Here is a 17,416-nt window from a genome sequence, read left to right as displayed (position 1 = left end):
GGGATTCAGGGGAGCAAATGTTGTCTCCTGTAGACATTTTGTTGGCAGAATCCCACAGAAGACTGCCCTAAAGGGCCCAAGGGAGCCAGCTGAAGCACAAGAACAGTCCAGTCCGACATGCAGGAAGTTGAGCAGACATGGGAGAAGGTCAGCGTGGCTGAATGGGGAACTCCTGACTGACATCAAATCCAAAAGGCAAGTATAGAGACAGTGGAAGCAGGGGTGGGCTGCACTGGAGGAGTACAGAAATGCTGCCTAGGCATGCTGGAGCAGAACTAGGAAAGCCAAAGCTCAGCTGGAGCTGGAATTAGTGAGGGATGTGAAGGACACTCTGTACCTTGACGTGGAAGGAAGGCTAAGTAAAATTGTGCCAAGTGACAAAGGACATGGAAACAACTAAGGTACCACTCGGTGCTGCCTTTGCTTCAGGTTTTAACTCAAAAGGTCTGTGCTCAGATCCTTGGGCAGAGGCTAGGGACTGAGGTGCTACCCACATAAGAGGAAGCCTGAGCTAAGGACTACTTACCCTGGATCCACGCCAATCTGTGGGGAAAGCTGGGCTTGATTCAAGGCTGCAGGCTGCTATCACTGCAAGGCTGCAATCACCCTTGAAAGATCACAGGGAACAGGGTTTCTAAGGACTGGGAAAAGGCAAAGACAATGCCCATTTTCAAGACAGACCCAGGGAGCTACAGGCTGCTCAACCCAACCTCAACCCCAGACACATTATGGAACAAGCTCTCCTAGAAGCCGTGTCCAAACAATGTGGATTTACCATGAGGAACCAATGTCTGACCAACCAGCTGGCTGCCTGTGATGAAATGACTGGCTCCAGGTACTGATCAGAGAGCAGTGAGTGGTGTTCGCTTTGACCTTAGCAAGGCTTTGGCACCATCTGCTTTTGTATTCTTACAGTAAATTGGAGAGATAGGGATCCACGGCATGGACTGTGAGGTGGGTGGAAAATCAGCTCCACAGCAGGGCCTGGAGGGCCGGTGAGCTCTTTGAAGTCCAGGTGGTTGGTTGTTGCCAGTAACATTCCTCAGGGGTTAATACTGGGCCAGATAATGCTGAAGGATTTCACTGCCACCCTGGATGCTGGGATGGATTGCTAACTCATGGGTAACAACAGATAGGGGGTAGGGAGGTGATTGATACAGTAGGGGCAGGGCTGTCCTTCAGGGAGCTCAACAGGCTGGAAAATGGGGCTGACAGGAGCCTCGCTGTGTTCATCAGAGACAAATGCAGTGTCCTACACCCGGGCAGGAGGCACAGTCCTGTGTCACCAAGTGACTGCAAGAAGAGGGGCCAGTGGATGAGCTGAACATGAATCAGAAAGGGGTCCCTCACTGTGCTGGCACCACAGCCTCACACAGCAGTGAGAACGTGGGCAGCAGTCAGAGGAGCTCACTGTCACCTGCTGCTCCTACCCCTTGTAAGCCTGCACCTGCACAACTGAGGCCAGTTTGGGCCCCCGTGGTAAAGATGCAGCACACTGGAGTGAGGCTGGGGAGTGATACCAACACGATCAGGAGCTGAAGCATACAATGTATAAGGATATGCTTAAGAACATTAAGAAGGCGAGAGGGGTCTGAGTGCTGTCTTCAGCTACAAGATGGGTAATTGTAGAAAAGATGGAGCCAGATGTAGATAATAAATACATGGTTCATTACCAGAACATTTTTCAAGGAAATAAATTGGGCTTGCTTAGTGAAACAGATTTTTTTTTAAATACTCTTCCTAGTTGTAAATTAAATTGGGGTTTGCTCTTAGTGATTCTTTTGAACCATTCCTCAGAGAAACATACCTCAATCTGCAATTCCTGTGTTTATTCATAGAATTCCAGCCTTCAACATACGTATTTAATACTGGTTATCTTTGTTGACCACTAAAGGAGAAACTTCCTTTGCCAGATGCTGTTTTCCCTGTCCCAAACTGCCTTCCTACCTTTCTCTCCAGTCTTTCACTTGCTTCTTCCTTTCCTGTCTCTCTTCCCACCCTTAGGTTCCCATTTTCTTCTTCTCTGTTCCTCCTCTCTGCCCAGCTCAAGCTTTACTTTCTTCTCCACACTTCAATCTGCACTTTCTCCATCACTCTTTAGGACAAAACCTTTGCAAATCCTATTGAAGGGCATAGAAAAGGCAAGTGCAGGGACGGATGCCGTACCTATGAATTGCACTCCTTGGGACATGCAGGTTTCCATCACTGCCAGGAAGCTGTCAAGCAAGGTAAGTTACGAACCTACAGTTCCTCCAGCACTCATTAAGGCTGGAAGTGGTTAATCAGTTTAAAACACTACAGGGCATAGCAGAACACGGCTGCGCAGTCTCTGCAGCTTTGGATGCTGCCTTTCTCCCACACTTTCTCTAAGGAATCAGAAAAGGTGAATTCTATTAATGTCTCGTGGTATTTTAGTTCTGGCAAATAGTTCAATACACGTAGTGCTAGACTTTTCACAGGAATGCTGCTTTTCTTTGCTATATGCTCATTTATCATTGTCTATTTTTATTTGGTGGCAGATGGCAATGTCTTTGTGGAGTTGCTTGATTTACTTTTTTTAGTGGGACACAATTATCTTTCTCCTACTCACACAGGGTAGCACCACAAAAGGCTCTTCGGTGTCTCTTCATCAGGCTGTGCTGCGAGTCTCAACAATGACTGTTAAATGTAACCTTTCTTAGTTGCTAGTGAGTGGTTTTGCGTTATCGTACCAGTGGTCATGACCGGGCTTGGAGCAACCTGCTCTAGAGGGAGGTGCCCCTGCCCGTGGCAGGAGTTGGAACTGGATGAGCTTTACGGTCCCTTCCAGCCCAAACCGTGCTCTGATTCTACGGTTCTATGACTCCGCTGAGCACGCACAATCAATCACGAGGTGACAGCTGAGCAGCTCGCTGTCCTCCCGCAGGTGCTGGGATTGACCAAGTCCGCCCTTAGCAAGGGAGCCCAGGCAGGGGTCGGTGGATGGGTGGGAGCGGAGGGTGCTGCGTGCACCACCGCCTGCGGCGGGAAATGCGGATGAAGGCGACAGACTTGCATAAACTTTAAAAACAGCAGCGTGCGATTCACATTCCCTCTGCAGGAGCGCGGCTGCGGCGCACGCCGGTAACGCGCTGGGGGAGGTGCTTTGCTGTCCCGGTGCTGACTTCTGCGCGAGTCAAGTTTCTGCTTCCCACTTCCCACCCTCTGGAGCGGGGCTGCGCCGTCAGCAACGCTTAGTGCCCCCAGGGCCTCGCCTCACTCCCCGCGAGCCGAGCCGAGCCGCAGCTCCGGCTCCTGGTTGCCCGTTTCTCCGTGTGCGATGAGCTCCGGCTCCCGCCCGCCCTCACCTCAGCTCAGGCAGGCCGGGGCGGGGCGGGCTAACGGCCCGGTGTCCCAGCAACGCGGCATGGCGGCGGGCGAGCAGCAGGGCCGCGACTACCTGCAGCGGCACCGCATCGCCGAGCTGCTGCACCGCCTCAGCGCGCTCGTGCTCTACCACAGGCCCGGTGGGCGCTGCGGGGCAGGGCGGCTGCAGAGCCCTCGGGAACGGCGGCGGGAGGATTCGGGCGGAGGGAGGGGACTCGAGGCCTTCAGGCAGGCTGCGGCTGAGGGCCCTGTGTCCGTGCGCTGCGTTGGTTCTTTGCAGACAGGCCACGCGAGTTCCTGATCCAGGCGCTGGAAAAGGTGAAGGCCGGGCGGCGAGCCGAGGGCGAGTACCCGAACCTCATGGACGAGGACAACGTGGTCGCCATGTTCGGCCTGCTGGATGTGGTGGGACAAGGCCACATAACGGCAGCGCAGCACAGGGAAGGCGCGTACCGAGTAACTGTCTCTATCTGCACTGAATCGTTAACACAGTTTCAAAGCTACACCCAGGTTTATTTTGCATGCGCCTGCACATCTCCGTATGTGCAACCTGAAAGTTAGGAAAGTTACATATTTTTAAGTTACCTGTTTACCTTTTATTATACCTAGGTCACTTCAAGCTGTTAGGCAAGTCTTTGAGGTTAATTTGGGAAATTCTCTTTCCTTAACTCTAGCTCTTAAAACTTTGGGACTGCCCACTGAGGATCTACAGATTGAAGACAATGCAATTATCACACTGGATGTATTCACGCAGGAAGTGTAAGTTTAACTGAAAGAGCTCCTCTGGGTGGGGGATATGCACAGGGGATAATTAACTGAGATTCATTTTGATAAAACTATGTAATTTAAAGGATTAAAGGGGTCAGTCAGTGACCAACGTGACCCAAACCCTGCTCTGCAGTTTCCTCAATGCAGACCTCTCACTCACCTGCCCCTCAGGTCAGAGAGATGCCATCAGGTGGCCCAGGGGGTCAAATCCTGATTTAGAAATGTGAAACAGTAAGGCAGCATTGCAGGGGTGGTACCACAACTGTAGGTGAAACAAGCTTGGAGTTATAATGATTTCTCAGGTCAAGGCATGGTTCTAGGGGCAATTTCTTGGTAACTGTTGCAATCTCTGAAAGGAATCAACATAATAATCCTCAGTGTTATGTGACTAACATTTTCTTTTTTTCTGTCTTAGTAAGAAAAGGATGCTGGAGAGCTGGGCTGTGCATTAGCTTCAGTCTGCTACATGTATTAAAAAAGGCATTGTGCTCACGTCTTTCCTGGTTTGGCAGCAGTGGAGAGCTGATTTAGGCAGTACCCTCTTTTTCTCACCCGGCCCTATCAGAATAACCACCTGAAAAGGACCAATGGCAAGAACTTGTTCATGATTACCACCTCATGGAGGGGTGGCGTTTGTGAATTGCTTTTATTAATACACCACCACATTTATGTAATTTTTAGGGAGAAAGTTGTAAAAAAATGATTAGGATGAATAAAGACAACCCATTAACGTAGTCCTTTGTTCCTACCTTCTCTGTTCAAGTTTATACACATTTGAATACAGAACACCTATTACCTGGGCTGTAGATTTGTAAAACATCTGTGTTCAAGTGAAGGTAGATCAGTTCACAGGGAAGAGCTCCCACATCATTCATACACAGGTGTACTTAAAGCACACACATTGGCAGGGCAGACATACTCCTTCAAGATGAAGCCAGTTTTAGCTTTTAAGTGTACTGGGAAAGTGGCTGTAGAAACGATCTGTACAGTTGGAAACCAAGGGAATCCCATTCTGATGTGGTTTTAAAGGTGAATACAACAAGGCATGAGATGAAACCAGTCACTCAGCATACAGTATTTTGAAAACAGGAAGCATATTACAACATACTTGTTTTGCTTTTGTTTGAAACAAGCAGCATAGACCAAGCTCTTAACCACTGCTGAAGAAGTCTTTATTTTCCTGTGTTTGGCCAACTAGCTCTCAAGTTGAGAAGAATCTCAACATCTTGTTGTGCTAATCTGTAAACTCCAAGTTCATTTAGTGCTGCTGTTGCAGAGGGCTGGTTTGGCTTGAATGTCTCATTGTCTGCAGCCGACTGCAGTACATCCTTCAGAAGCAAGGCAGAACCAACATTCAGGTTCAGGATAATGCAGGCTTCTTTTATGCTAGAGGGAAAAAGAAGTTATATGGATTAATATAAGAAGCACCCATGAAATACACTTTATTCTGTGCACACAGTGATTAACAAAAACATCCCCATGGACTTCTGAAAAGGCTCAAAAGTATTGAGCTGAAAAGTATGGCTTAGATCAAGGCAGTGTACTTGTTCACACTGTCTAAGCCTTTTCCCTCATGTATGTGTATTTCCTAAGCATCAGTGTTTTGCCTCCCAGTTCTCTGCATGGCTTTTGACTCTTTCTTCCACCAGCATTACAAATAGAAAATAGAATTTACCACTTAACCTGTCTACCTATCCCTATCTGCGTTTTCCCCTAAGACAATTAGCACCTTCTTACTCAGCCTATTTTAAGAGCACAGTTTAACAGACAGTTGCTGGAATCTGAACATTTTCCCTAATTAATACCATCAGGGAGCAAACAGATCCCCTGTCTTTGTCACATTGTTTCTAATCTAAATATGACAGAGCCGCCGTGTACCCATTGTGCATTACTTTTTATGGTTCCTTTGTGCATCTGTTTCCTCTTATGCTGGGAGTAATATGTACCAACTACCTTTATAAAGGTGATGTGCTCAAGAAAGACTTAAACCTGGAGATGCTACGTGAATGTTCCAATTAAAAATGCCAATATGGAATCTTTGCCTTCCAAGTGTTAAAGACTGAATGCCATGCTCCATACTGATTTGAAAACACTAAGATTTATGCCCCAGTTAGCCCAGAAGTTTAGCACTGGACTCTCTAACTGACTGAGTGCTATTTAAAAATGACTATCCACAAAGAAGGCAGCTGCTTCTCATCAATGAAAGCAACTAGACTGCTATGCAATTCTGAGCAGGACTGTAGTTTAAAGTAGTCTTTCTTCTACCAATAAAGTTTAGCGTCGTAATTACATCTTTGAGTAGTTTCTTGGGCCCTGGTTTCAGAAGTCTGTGATATTTATATTACTTCCATAAGTTATCTAGACATCCTAACTGCACAGAACACCACATGCCACAGCCCGCTGCTGCCTGAGTACATGGCGCAGAATCAAAACCTTCCTGGTTGTAAACACTGGGAAGCACAAACGATCCAAATGTTTTAAGTGTGAATCAAATCTAACTGAAAAACTCTTGGTGATACATAGAATGTGTATTCATCTGCACATTCACTTTTGAAATACCAACAGAAGTTTGCCTACTTACTGCTTGAAGTAGTTTTCTGGCCTCTTGCAGTAGTGTGAAAATAAAGGGAACAGATTCCTACTCATGTCAAATTGGAGCTGGGCTGCTCCTCCTTCATTGAAATGATTTGCCATAATTATCTGCAAACACAGAGAGGTGCACCCACTGTTTAAAGCAGTCACTGACACCCACCTGCACTGCAGAGCTCACGTTTTGCTGATACCTACTTCCTGATAGATGTATATATCCACTTTCTCCGCAAGCATTTGCCAGAAAACCTTGAACAGTGAGTGGCAGAGCTGCTGTTCCAGTTGTAGTAAGCGGTCTCGCAGGGTCAGCAACATTGGGCAAGCTGTGCTTGACAGGGACATCACTGCTTGCTCTGCTTGAGATGGCAAAGACAACCACCTGAAAGAAATCATCACAAGTCATTACAATGAAGTTATTCATATTACAACAGCTGCAGGTAAAATTATCCTTTAAAAAAAATCTTTCCTACTTACAATGGTTCAGAGATTTCTCCTTTCCCATTTCAAATCTAACAGCAATCACAGTCTACTGCTATGTTTAAATTTCATTTAATATTAAACTCATGCTGGAGTTATCAATCTCTGAACATGCCATTCACAGAAAACCCCATCTAATCTAGAAAATCATGGAGGATTTATATGCCTTTAATGAAGTACTTCAGAAATCCTACTCCAGAGCAAATGTTCAAGAAGCCCTGTGAGCCTGGGATGACAGAACAGTTATTACAGGCCTCTTTGTACTTAACTCTTTAGTACTACTACAAAGAAAGTAATTCTTGTCCAAACTAGAGGGATCCAGAATGCTTCCCAGGGTATTTAAGCTAATGCACCTACTAACTCAGGAACTACTTTAGAAAACACATTAAAATAAAGTAAGTGTTAAACAGAAACATTACCAAACTTGCTACCCTGTGCCACTCCTACTCAGGAAAATAAGTGTGCCTGTTACCTACTCCTGCCTTTATTTACCTCGGTATTTTTCACAGGAAATAATACTGTAATATGGGAAGAGAGTAAACAGATGGAATCACCTCTCTTTTTTGTACAGCTTTGCAGCATCTTTGACCTCTCTGAAGACATGATCTACCTGGCGAGTCAGCATGTCATGCTTCAGGCGTTCCAGGAGGTTAATCATTTCATCAAAGACAGAGCTCTCCATCGAAGCCAGCTGCCCTAGCTGGAGCTTACTGACAGCATTGCTTTCCACGCGAACCTCCAGCTCGGCCTGCTGGAGCTGCAAGAAGAACTAGAGAAACAAGTAAGTTCTGAATACCTCAGAAAACAACCCTACCATTGGAACTTTCCATTGGTACTTTAATAGACACAGCTCTAGAAAACACTCTCTGACACATTTATAAACTTAAAAGTCTAAAGATTTTAAAAACACTTTCTTATCTTTTCCCTTGGCTCTGATTTAGTGAAAACCAAAATATGGTGGTTTAATCCTAGTGGTTTGTCCTAGTGGAATTGATATGAGTTTCAGGTACAACAGCCAATAGGTAATGGGAATAGAGCTAAAGAAATACTAAAAAGGTATTTTAAGATTGACAGCAGAATGCTTTTAAAAGAAAAACAACCGATTCTGTCCTTTTCAATGTTTGCAAATGTAACCTAGAAGCTTTGATTATTTCTAAAACAAATTACAATTATTCATTAAATCATAAATTTGCTGGGCTGACAACAGAAAGAAATCAGAATGTAATGTGACATAATGGTAACAAAACTATGGGCCGGTAACTTCTTGGGTTTGCTTTTAAGCAGATCAAGACACTTAGGTAGACACAGCTGTACAGCATGAAGGCTGCTGTCCTGCCAAGTCAAGATTATCCACTGCTAGAGCCAAAGCTGCCTGTGAAGACAAAAAGAATTTGGAGGCTGCCATCTTGCGTTGCACAATACCTATTTTTACACACATCATATGTAACAGGAGTTTTTGACCTTTTGTACCCATAACCATCGAAAAGCTGAAATGCAACAGCATAGCTATGCTGCCACGAGGCTATTATCACAGAATCACAGAATGGTTTGGGTTGAAAAGGACCTTGAAGCTCATCCAGTTCCAGCCCCTTGCCAGGAGCAGGGACACCTTCCACTAGACCTGATTGCTCCAAGCCCCATTCAACCTGGCCTTGAACACTGCCAGGGATGGGGCAGCCACAGCTTCTGTGGGCAAGCTGTGCCAGGGCCTCACCACCCTCACAGGGAAGAATTTCTTCCTAACATCTAATCTAAATCTCCCCTCTGTCAGTTTAAAGCCGTTCCCCTGGTCCTATCACTCCATGCCTTTGTGAAAAGAAGTCCCTCACCAGATTTCTTGTACCAAAATAACCAGTTATCAGTGAGTGACTTTTTTGAACAGCACCTGTAATGTGTTGCAAGGCAGATACCCACTCTGGATCCATTTAAGCTAACCTGCCACAGGGATGGTTCAAGCATCATGCATAGGCTGCTGCACAAACCTCAGCATCAATGCTTTTAATACTTGTCAGAGATCTCCAAAGGCAACTTACTATTTTTTCACAATACAAAGCATGTAAAGGATATTACTTCTCTTGTCTGTTCAGATTATTCCATTCCCCAGGCTCTCTTTGCAATTCCCTAGAAAGTCTGTAATTAATGCAGCTTAGATCTCCAACAATAATCTGTCTTTATTTACACATCTTTTACGAAATCTGAATGTATATCTCATTCTGTTTTTGCAGTAATGAATTCTTATGAACACACTTGGAGAAACAGTGCTGAAAATAAAATATTTGTTATGAAACAAACATCCAAAGTCCATTTTTTTTTATTTTTCCAAGTAAAACAATTACTCACTACATTGTCAGCCCAGTCTGCCAACACTGTTGCTATATAGTTAACAGCATTGAGGATCGCACAGTATCGGAATCCTAAGGAAGCTCTAGTCTCTTCCTTCATCACTTGAGTTAATCGTATCCTGAAATCATCAACTAACTCCTTCTGTAGGCCCAGGAACTGCAGTTTCCTGGAAGCTGTTGGAAGGTTCTTATACCTGTCTGGAAAGACATTAATAAAATGTTTTTAAGTTTTCCAACACTAAATAAAAGCTTTTCAAAAAGAAATACTCAAAAGAAACTTCCTTGCTCTTATATGTTCTGTTCCGAGGAAGCAGACATTACTAACTGGCTTCTAAACTGTCACAGAGTCAAAAGGAATAGTAGGATTTTTTGATAACTGCATTGTAACAAATTATATTCTCTCAAGTATAAGCAAGTTTTAATATGCTGATAATTTAACAATATGTTTTTTATTTATTTAGTCAACGTGTCAGAAGCTGAAGATTGTTCATACGTGAGAGACTGGCCAAACTACAGCATGAACAGGAAAGTTTCTAGCAAATCACAAACATCACAACTTTGCAACATTATTTGGTGACTACTGTTCACAGTGGCTATCTGTGAGGTCTGTCAGCTGAAGGGTTTTTACTGTTCATTACAGTGAACAGCAGATTAGTAATTACCTGTTATAACTAACAGCAGAGTCATAAAAGTTTCGGCACAGTCTGGGACTTTCATTTCATCTACATCAGTGATGTCTTTGTACTGTGATACCCATGCAGCCTCTGATGAAAGCATGGAGTCCATTTTCTGAAGAGCAACTGAGATGCACACAAAACTTGTCAATTGTTCAAGTCTTTAAAGAGAAACATTAAACAAACAACAACAACCGAAAAAGAAAAAAATCTAACACACCCCCCTCCCCTCTAAAATATATAAACATTTATATTATCTCCAGTAAGTTGAATTTGACATTTCGGGGTTGTAAAAGCTACTGGTGACTGGCTTTGTACAAACCAGCTTCAATGTATCTGTATTTGCAATACTGTTAACAGCTACATCACAGCTGACTGGAGGGGGTTGTTTGGGTTTTTTTAATAGCTGGCTTGCTCCTTTCCAATATATTTCCTCTTAATTTCTCAAAACGTAATACCCTTTCCTTATTTCAATTTAAAGTCCAATCTCACATAAATACGTTTGTCTCAAACTAAGCCTACTGGATTCCATACAGCTTAGAGGCAAGAGTCCCACAACTAGAGAAGCACTATTAGAATCTAACCAATCTTTAATCAGAAATCGTAGAATGGTTTGGATTGGAAGGAACCTTATGGATCACCCAGTTCCACCCCCCATGACACAGGCAGGGACACCTTCCACTAGACCAGGTTGCTCCAAGCCCCGTCCAACCTGGCCTTGAACACTGCCCAGGGATGGAGCAGCCACAGCTTCTCTGGGCAACCTGTGCCAGGGCCTCACCGTCATCATTGTGAAGAGTTTCTTCCTAATATCAAATCTAAATCTACCCCCTGTCAGTTTAAAGCCATTCCCCCGGTCCTATCACTACTTGTTTTTACAATAGCCATGACTTATACATAATAGTATCTGTTTTCTTCTTCAAATAAAATCAGAGGATCCATGCTCATGACTGTAAATCTAGACATATGACCCAAGTGTACGCTTTAAATGCTCAAAACACAAAGGAACTAACATTCTGACTTTTCTCATCAAATCTTGTTTTTAGGACACTATCACAGAGTACAAAAATACACATCTTATGTAGCAGCTCTGTCCAAGTGACTTATCCTATTTGAGAAGGCTGTTTGTATAAGCAAACGTACTTTCTGATTGGGCAATATAAAAGCCAACAAAATCCATTGCAAATCTTACATTTTTTTTCCACTGTTAGCCACCTTTGGAAGCAGGATTCTTCTGACAGAATATGCATGCAACTGGGCAAGCTGCTGAGATAACCATGAACGCTGTATAGCTCTCTCTCAAATAGAAGTACCTCATCCACAAGGTGACAAAAGAGCGTATCATCATACAACAGGCACGGAATATCAGCAGCCAGCTTCTCCAAAATCAGCATTACCAGAGCACGAGAGAATTCAAGCTTTTGAAATAAAAAAGTGAATAAAATGTCAGAGATAGGAAGTATTGACATGTGCAAACATGTACATAAACTGCTACTGGACTGAGTGAAGTCTCGCCATATACTCAGTGAAAGCAGTGAAGTGGGCTCACATAAGCATCTGTCAGAAGCTGACTTACACATTCATACATATAGAACCCATGGAAGTGCTCACCCCAGCATTCACCGAAGATCCTGCCTTGTCCAGAATTGGCTGGATTTTGTCATCAAGAAACTTTGCATGATTTCCAATCCACATGAGTACTTGTGTTAAATACCACTCAGGCTAATTAAAAAAAAACAAACAGAAATTATTAAATGCATCCAAACAACATTTATTCAAGTTATACTAATATATATTAAGACAAACTTACAAAAATACTAGTCTCTTCCCCTGCCTTCTCTTGATCTCAGATCACGCAAGCCTTTCACTGTGTTTTATTTAGCTTTGATTTTCCATAGAAGTTGCATCAGAGACTTATTTCTGGATGTGAATTGCTTTAAATGAACCAATTATTCTGTTTCTTCTCAAGCAAAACCTCCAATTTTATTATCTATCTATCTATCCATCCATCTATCTCCCTCTTCTCTACTGCTTTCTTACTCACAGGCTCCTCTTTTCTGCTTCATATATTGCCTCCTGTGCTTCTTTTGTCTCTATTTCTCAGTACAGTGAGAAGGATGCACTCCTGAGAGAAATCTTCCCAGTAGCTCTGTTCTTACTGTCACTGTACCCAACCTCAACCCCACCTTCCCCCTGGAAGCAGGGAATCTATCAACTTCTCATTTCACATTTTAATGCCTTTAAGCTTTTTCAGTTTCCACACCTTAATATTCAGTCTGCGGTTTCTGATGACCTGATCTGACACTCAATCATCTGTAAACTTTTCTTCACAAAGTTTTTAGAAAAATGGCTGTTCACCTGCTTTTCTTCACAAATTTCATCTCTTGAACATCGTTTTCCCATTTGCTTATGAAATAATTTTGGTCATGTCTAAAAAACCCTCTTCCCCACTAATATATGTAACATCATTTGAAACAGGATTGTAGTAGCAACTATCAAGATCACAAATGTATTTACATTTACCAAAGGCTGTTAACAGAAGTTGTACAGTCTTGTACAGTCAGTACAACTGAACAGGTCTCAAAACTCTGCTCCTGATGTATTACTGCAGCATTAATGCATTGAAACCTATTCCAGTGATAGCTCTCAGACTAAAATCCTCAGTCTTTGACTGTAATTCATACAAAAAGTGGGTAAATTTCCAACTGATAAACTGGACATCTCTTGTTGTATGTCAATTAAAATAAATGTAACCCAGGAAACTAATTACATATCAGTACTTTTAGACTAATCACATTTTATATACCAACAGTAGAATCCACCATGTTCAGTTACATGAAGGCAGCTAAACACAGTGCCAAGAATCAAAGCCCCAGCTTTTTACAGCCTTTGAGTGCAAAATGGTTTGCAAGGAGACAGAAAAAATGATTCAGAACTTCTGAAGTGCTAGGAGTCAGTCTAAGGGTGTCATAACACTTTGTAAAGGATCTGGGCAAGGGGGAAATATCACCTAGCCCAGAGAAAACGCTTGTGCCTCTGAAAGGTCTCTCTATGCTATCCTGGTATCTGCCCACGCTTATGTAGGCTCAAGAACTGCACAGCTTTGAAGAACCTTAATTTCAGGACAGAAAGTGTTAAAGCTACACAGTGTAAATACAGCAATCTAGCTGTTGCTTAACCAAGCAATTTAAAGAAGCCCAAACAGTCAAAACTGCTTTCTCCCATACCTTGTTTAAAACATTGGTTTGTTTATTTCCAGTGAAATGATACTTAAATCTCTTCTGAAGAGGATTCAGCATGATCTGTATTGGAAGGATTATTGGTGGCGATGGGGGTAAAGAGTACTTTTCTGGCAGCTGTTTAGGTTTGGTTAACAGTTCATCTCTAAGTTTGACAGTCAAGGATGAATGAAGACATTTTAATTCTTCCAACATCATCATTTCAATAAAATCAGTTTATAAAAATGAACATTTCTTAATTCTACATCATTGCATAATAGTGTCTTCAGCCAATCAGTACAATTACTCAGATATGAGGGATACACAAAATAAACACAGAAACCGACCACCATCAGTATCAAACACAGAGGCTATCCAACAGACACGTTTATTCATAGTTGTTAAAGAAGAATAAAAGACTCACAAGAGTAATAAATGCAAAACATGATTTCCCATTTTCATGTAATTGGTTTAAGGGACCCAGTGTGTGAGATCAAAACTGTTATCAGCCCAGGGTTGTGCAGAATGGCCTTGTATCTTCCCACTCCAGGATAAAAAAGAAAAGTCACAATCACTCCAGGAAAAACTGCTTGGTTGAGCCTTGGCTATGCTTTACTTAATTCACAAAATAATGGAACTGAAGGAGCAGCAGTGCCTCCTGATTGACCTCAAAGGGAGACTCGTGAAGCTGCACAAGGAAAACCTTTCTCTAGTCTCCCCTTTTTGCAGTCTACTTCCAAGACATGCACCTTTTGCTTTCCCTCTTTTCCTTCTGGAATGAGACATATTGAAGTAATTAAGACTGATTTCAAATAAGGCTAAGAAAAGCATTAATTGTGTAAAATAAAACATACACCACCTTTTTCTATTTTTTTTTCATTAACATGGATAACCTTACTGAAGCATGCAAGGCCTCATCCTCACCAAACCTGAACTGTCAGCTACCAGGAGATCACTACATTTGATGACTTGGAGGTACAATATTGCTACTGCCAGAACTTTGGCACCTATCACTTTCTAAACAAACAAACAAAAAACATTCTAACATTAATAACAAAGTAACATAATTGAAATTATCTTGTTTTTAGGGAGAACAAACTTCAATAATCCCCCTTGAGAACGTGCATATCTCAATGTTTATTATCCTTGACAAAATACACCACAGCTACTTAAAAGGATACGAGGTTTGCAATTTCAGAAGCTGACAAAACAGCATCTCCAGGTTGTTGTACACATCAGGAGCACTGGCTGGGGCAGGAAGACCAAATGCCTGAGACTGTGGTGGCCCCACAAACGGCCAGGAAAGCTGGGCTAGGACCTCTTCAAAGTCACTGCAACACAAGATAAGTCCTCTAACACACACTTACAGCACAAGGCAAAGACAAGGGAGTGAGAGTGCATCTCCTACCTCGACAGCTTATCCTTCAGAATTTTATGCCAGAATTTAACAGTGGATCTCATAAAAGCAAGCAGGTGCGAGCAAGATGACTCCTGAAGTTTAATATCCAGTTCTGCCATGAATGCGAGAGTACTGGCTGCCTCTGGAACATTGTTGGTCATGAGGTATTGCTGAATGCTATCACTATAAAATACAAGAAAATCAAGGCCAAAAATTCATTAAAGGTAACAGAAAATAATCATTTATATGTTGAAAAATGAAACTTTCTCTAATCTAAAACATTTTAATGATGGACAAGCTAGTCTCAGAACACACAAGCAGTACACAGAAACTTCACCTCAGCTCTTCTATTCGTGAAATCCATTTAAGATAGGCCAAGTGTCGTTCAATCTCTTCCACTTGACTAATCAGTACATGGAGCTCTTCCATCCAGGGCTGAGCTTTCTCTAAGTGGCTACTGATTGACTCAGATAGAAGCGTTTCTTCCTCTAGAAGCCGACTCAGAGACTTTTTAGAATCTTCTGCATTCTTCAAGGCATTCTGAATTCTTTTAGGGACTTCTGATGAAACTGTAAGGACCTACATTCACAGAGAAGAAGCATTGTGTCTGACACAGAAACACTGCACTATGTACAGTAGTACCATTTCAGATATTAATACGATGCTTTAATGTAGTTGAGTTATTTAATCAGTCATAGACCATATACAGAAGGGTGGGCAGGGAGGAAAGAATGATGCTTACCTGTTCTTCTAACTGCTTTTTATTCTCAGATAGCTTATTGATAAGGTTGTCTAGCTTCCTCAGAGAATCATAGTCATTTCCAACTTCTCTTTCCACAAATTCAGAAACATAGTATGGGATATCACAGTGATCTAGATCTCTAGTGACTTCTTTCTTTCCAACAGCAATGGTTGCCATGTCTTCGTTCTCTGCAACACTGATCATACAATTTCTAATTGGTCACTACTAATAGAACACAAACAGCTATTCATCTACTGAGGACATGAATACCATGAAGAGCTGGGCACTTCAATGTAGACTGAAACTTAAATAAGCCAGTCAAGAAATATCCTGGACAATTTGCTGCCCTAAGTCTTAGCTGAGGTATGATAAAATCATGCTTACACATCCAAATGGTGATTTATCATACATTAACTACTGAAGAGAAACATGCCTGTTAATTTCTTCCTTCCCCTAAAGCGTGCATGTCGTGGTTTAAACCCAGTCAGGTAACTCGTTCGCTCACTTCCCCCCTTTCTTGCCCTCCCCCTGCTCCCGGAGGGACGGAGAGGAGAATCGAAAAGAATGCAACTCCCACGGGTTGAGATAAGAACAGTTTAGTAACTAAGGTATAACACAAATCACTACTGCTACCACCAATGATAATAATGATAAAGGAAATAACAAGGGAACAGAATACAACACCTCAGCACCAGCCGACCGATAACTCGCCCCCCAAGCCTGACCAAGCTCCGACCGATACCTCCTCCAACCCTGCAGTCTCCCAGCCCTTCCGTCTAACTCCCAGTTACATCCTGGGCATGACGTGCTGTGGTATGGAATACCTCTTTGGTCAGTTTGGGTCAGGTGTCCTGTCTCTGCTTCCTCTCAGCTTCCCCTCCTCCCTGGCAGGGCATGAGGCTCACAAAGTCCTTGGCCAAACCAAAACATCATTGTTATCAGCTCTGTTCCCGAGCCGAAAGTCAAAACACTGCACTGCACCAGCTACCGAGGAGGGGAAACATGACTGCTACTGCTGAACCCAGGACAGTGCATTTTATTAAAAACAGTACAATATATATAGAGTTTGTCCATATGCAATATAGAGAACTTACGGAAAAATACTGGAAAAAGGTAATTTTGTAAAATACAAAGGAAGAGGACAACATTCTTCTTTACCTTTTCATAGTTTAGGATGTTCCAGAGATATCAACTGATTACTGACGTATTACTAGCAAAATATCCATTCAGGTTTTACAATGATTTGTGAAGCAAAAGCATCACTGAAATACACCGTGTGGGTTTTCTTATAAGTAATGGAAGAGGCATATGCTGACCCACAGTTTTGGCAGCATCCAGAGAAAAACGGACCTGAAATTGAGAGTACATGTATTGAGAAATTGAGATCATGTACAGTGAAACACCTGACTATGAGCACTTGGCTCGTTCAGTTCTCAACTTCCAAACCAGTAATTAAAAATTAAATGTATACACTTGCACATTATCTGCTACAAGCTTTAATAAAGCAAAAACTCGTATTAAACGAACAGTGAAGTGTAAGAAAACAGTACAGCTGACGAGCCAAAGCTGGAGAAGCAATAGAGCACCAGGAAGAACAGACCGGGAGACCGAGTTAGGAGTGAATAAAGAAAACAAAGCAGTAAAAAGCACAATGCTGTTTGCAGCAACGAAAACAACACCGCGGAAGACTGCTGACCCTGCGGCGCTCTCTTCTTGCTGGAGGAAAGGGTGAGGATACAGGAGGAGAGGGACAGGAGACGGAGCACTCTCCAGCCACCCCCGCTCAAGCACGCAGCCCTACACCCACCTTCGCCAGGAGCTCCGGCAGGTTCCGCGGCGGTCCCTGCCGCGCACAGCCCGGG

The 17,416-nt window shown here is 42.9% G+C and overlaps 2 protein-coding genes across 2 annotated transcripts; one reads left to right on the top strand and one right to left on the bottom strand.

The window, feature by feature from the left end:
- Nucleotides 1-3,345: 3,345 nt before the first annotated feature.
- Nucleotides 3,346-4,844, top strand: EFCAB10 (EF-hand calcium binding domain 10). Its single transcript, XM_061467410.1, has 4 exons — nucleotides 3,346-3,485; nucleotides 3,626-3,790; nucleotides 4,020-4,104; nucleotides 4,529-4,844. Exons 1-4 carry the CDS (start codon nucleotides 3,386-3,388, stop codon nucleotides 4,563-4,565), a joined length of 387 nt encoding a protein of 128 aa, XP_061323394.1. The 5' UTR covers nucleotides 3,346-3,385; the 3' UTR covers nucleotides 4,566-4,844.
- A 419-nt stretch (nucleotides 4,845-5,263) lies between these two features.
- RINT1 (RAD50 interactor 1) lies at nucleotides 5,264-16,929 on the bottom strand. The gene is made up of 14 exons (XM_061467409.1): nucleotides 16,713-16,929; nucleotides 15,555-15,750; nucleotides 15,150-15,391; nucleotides 14,822-14,995; nucleotides 14,595-14,744; nucleotides 13,423-13,579; nucleotides 11,807-11,917; nucleotides 11,388-11,613; nucleotides 10,184-10,321; nucleotides 9,520-9,719; nucleotides 7,734-7,948; nucleotides 6,901-7,081; nucleotides 6,695-6,813; nucleotides 5,264-5,499 (listed from the first exon to the last, which is right to left on the bottom strand). Exons 1-14 carry the CDS (start codon nucleotides 16,718-16,720, stop codon nucleotides 5,286-5,288), a joined length of 2,331 nt encoding a protein of 776 aa, XP_061323393.1. The 5' UTR covers nucleotides 16,721-16,929; the 3' UTR covers nucleotides 5,264-5,285.
- Between the last annotated feature and the right edge of the window lie 487 nt (nucleotides 16,930-17,416).

This window comes from Pezoporus flaviventris, unplaced genomic scaffold (genome assembly GCF_033815535.1).
Source record: "Pezoporus flaviventris isolate CSIRO_AGI_PZ_B2104156 unplaced genomic scaffold, CSIRO_AGI_Pfla_v1 ptg000045l, whole genome shotgun sequence".
Lineage (NCBI taxonomy): Eukaryota > Metazoa > Chordata > Aves > Psittaciformes > Psittacidae > Pezoporus > Pezoporus flaviventris.
This window is presented reverse-complemented; position numbering and strand designations above follow the sequence as displayed.

What these genes read in the sequence shown, in the direction of transcription:
- EFCAB10 (XM_061467410.1), top strand. Translation starts at nt 3,386, where the DNA reads ATGGCGGCGGGCGAGCAGCAGGGCCGCGACTACCTGCAGCGGCACCGC. An exon ending in GGCAGCGCAGCACAGGGAAG is followed by an intron (nt 3,791 to 4,019) that starts GCGCGTACCGAG and finishes CCTTAACTCTAG; the next exon opens with CTCTTAAAACTTTGGGACTG. An exon ending in GATGTATTCACGCAGGAAGT is followed by an intron (nt 4,105 to 4,528) that starts GTAAGTTTAACT and finishes TTTCTGTCTTAG; the next exon opens with TAAGAAAAGGATGCTGGAGA.
- RINT1 (XM_061467409.1), bottom strand. An exon ending in GCTAACAGTGGAAAAAAAAT is followed by an intron (nt 10,322 to 11,387) that starts GTAAGATTTGCA and finishes TGTGCATCTCAG; the next exon opens with TTGCTCTTCAGAAAATGGAC. An exon ending in CCAGAAAACTACTTCAAGCA is followed by an intron (nt 5,500 to 6,694) that starts GTAAGTAGGCAA and finishes TTTTCCCTCTAG; the next exon opens with CATAAAAGAAGCCTGCATTA.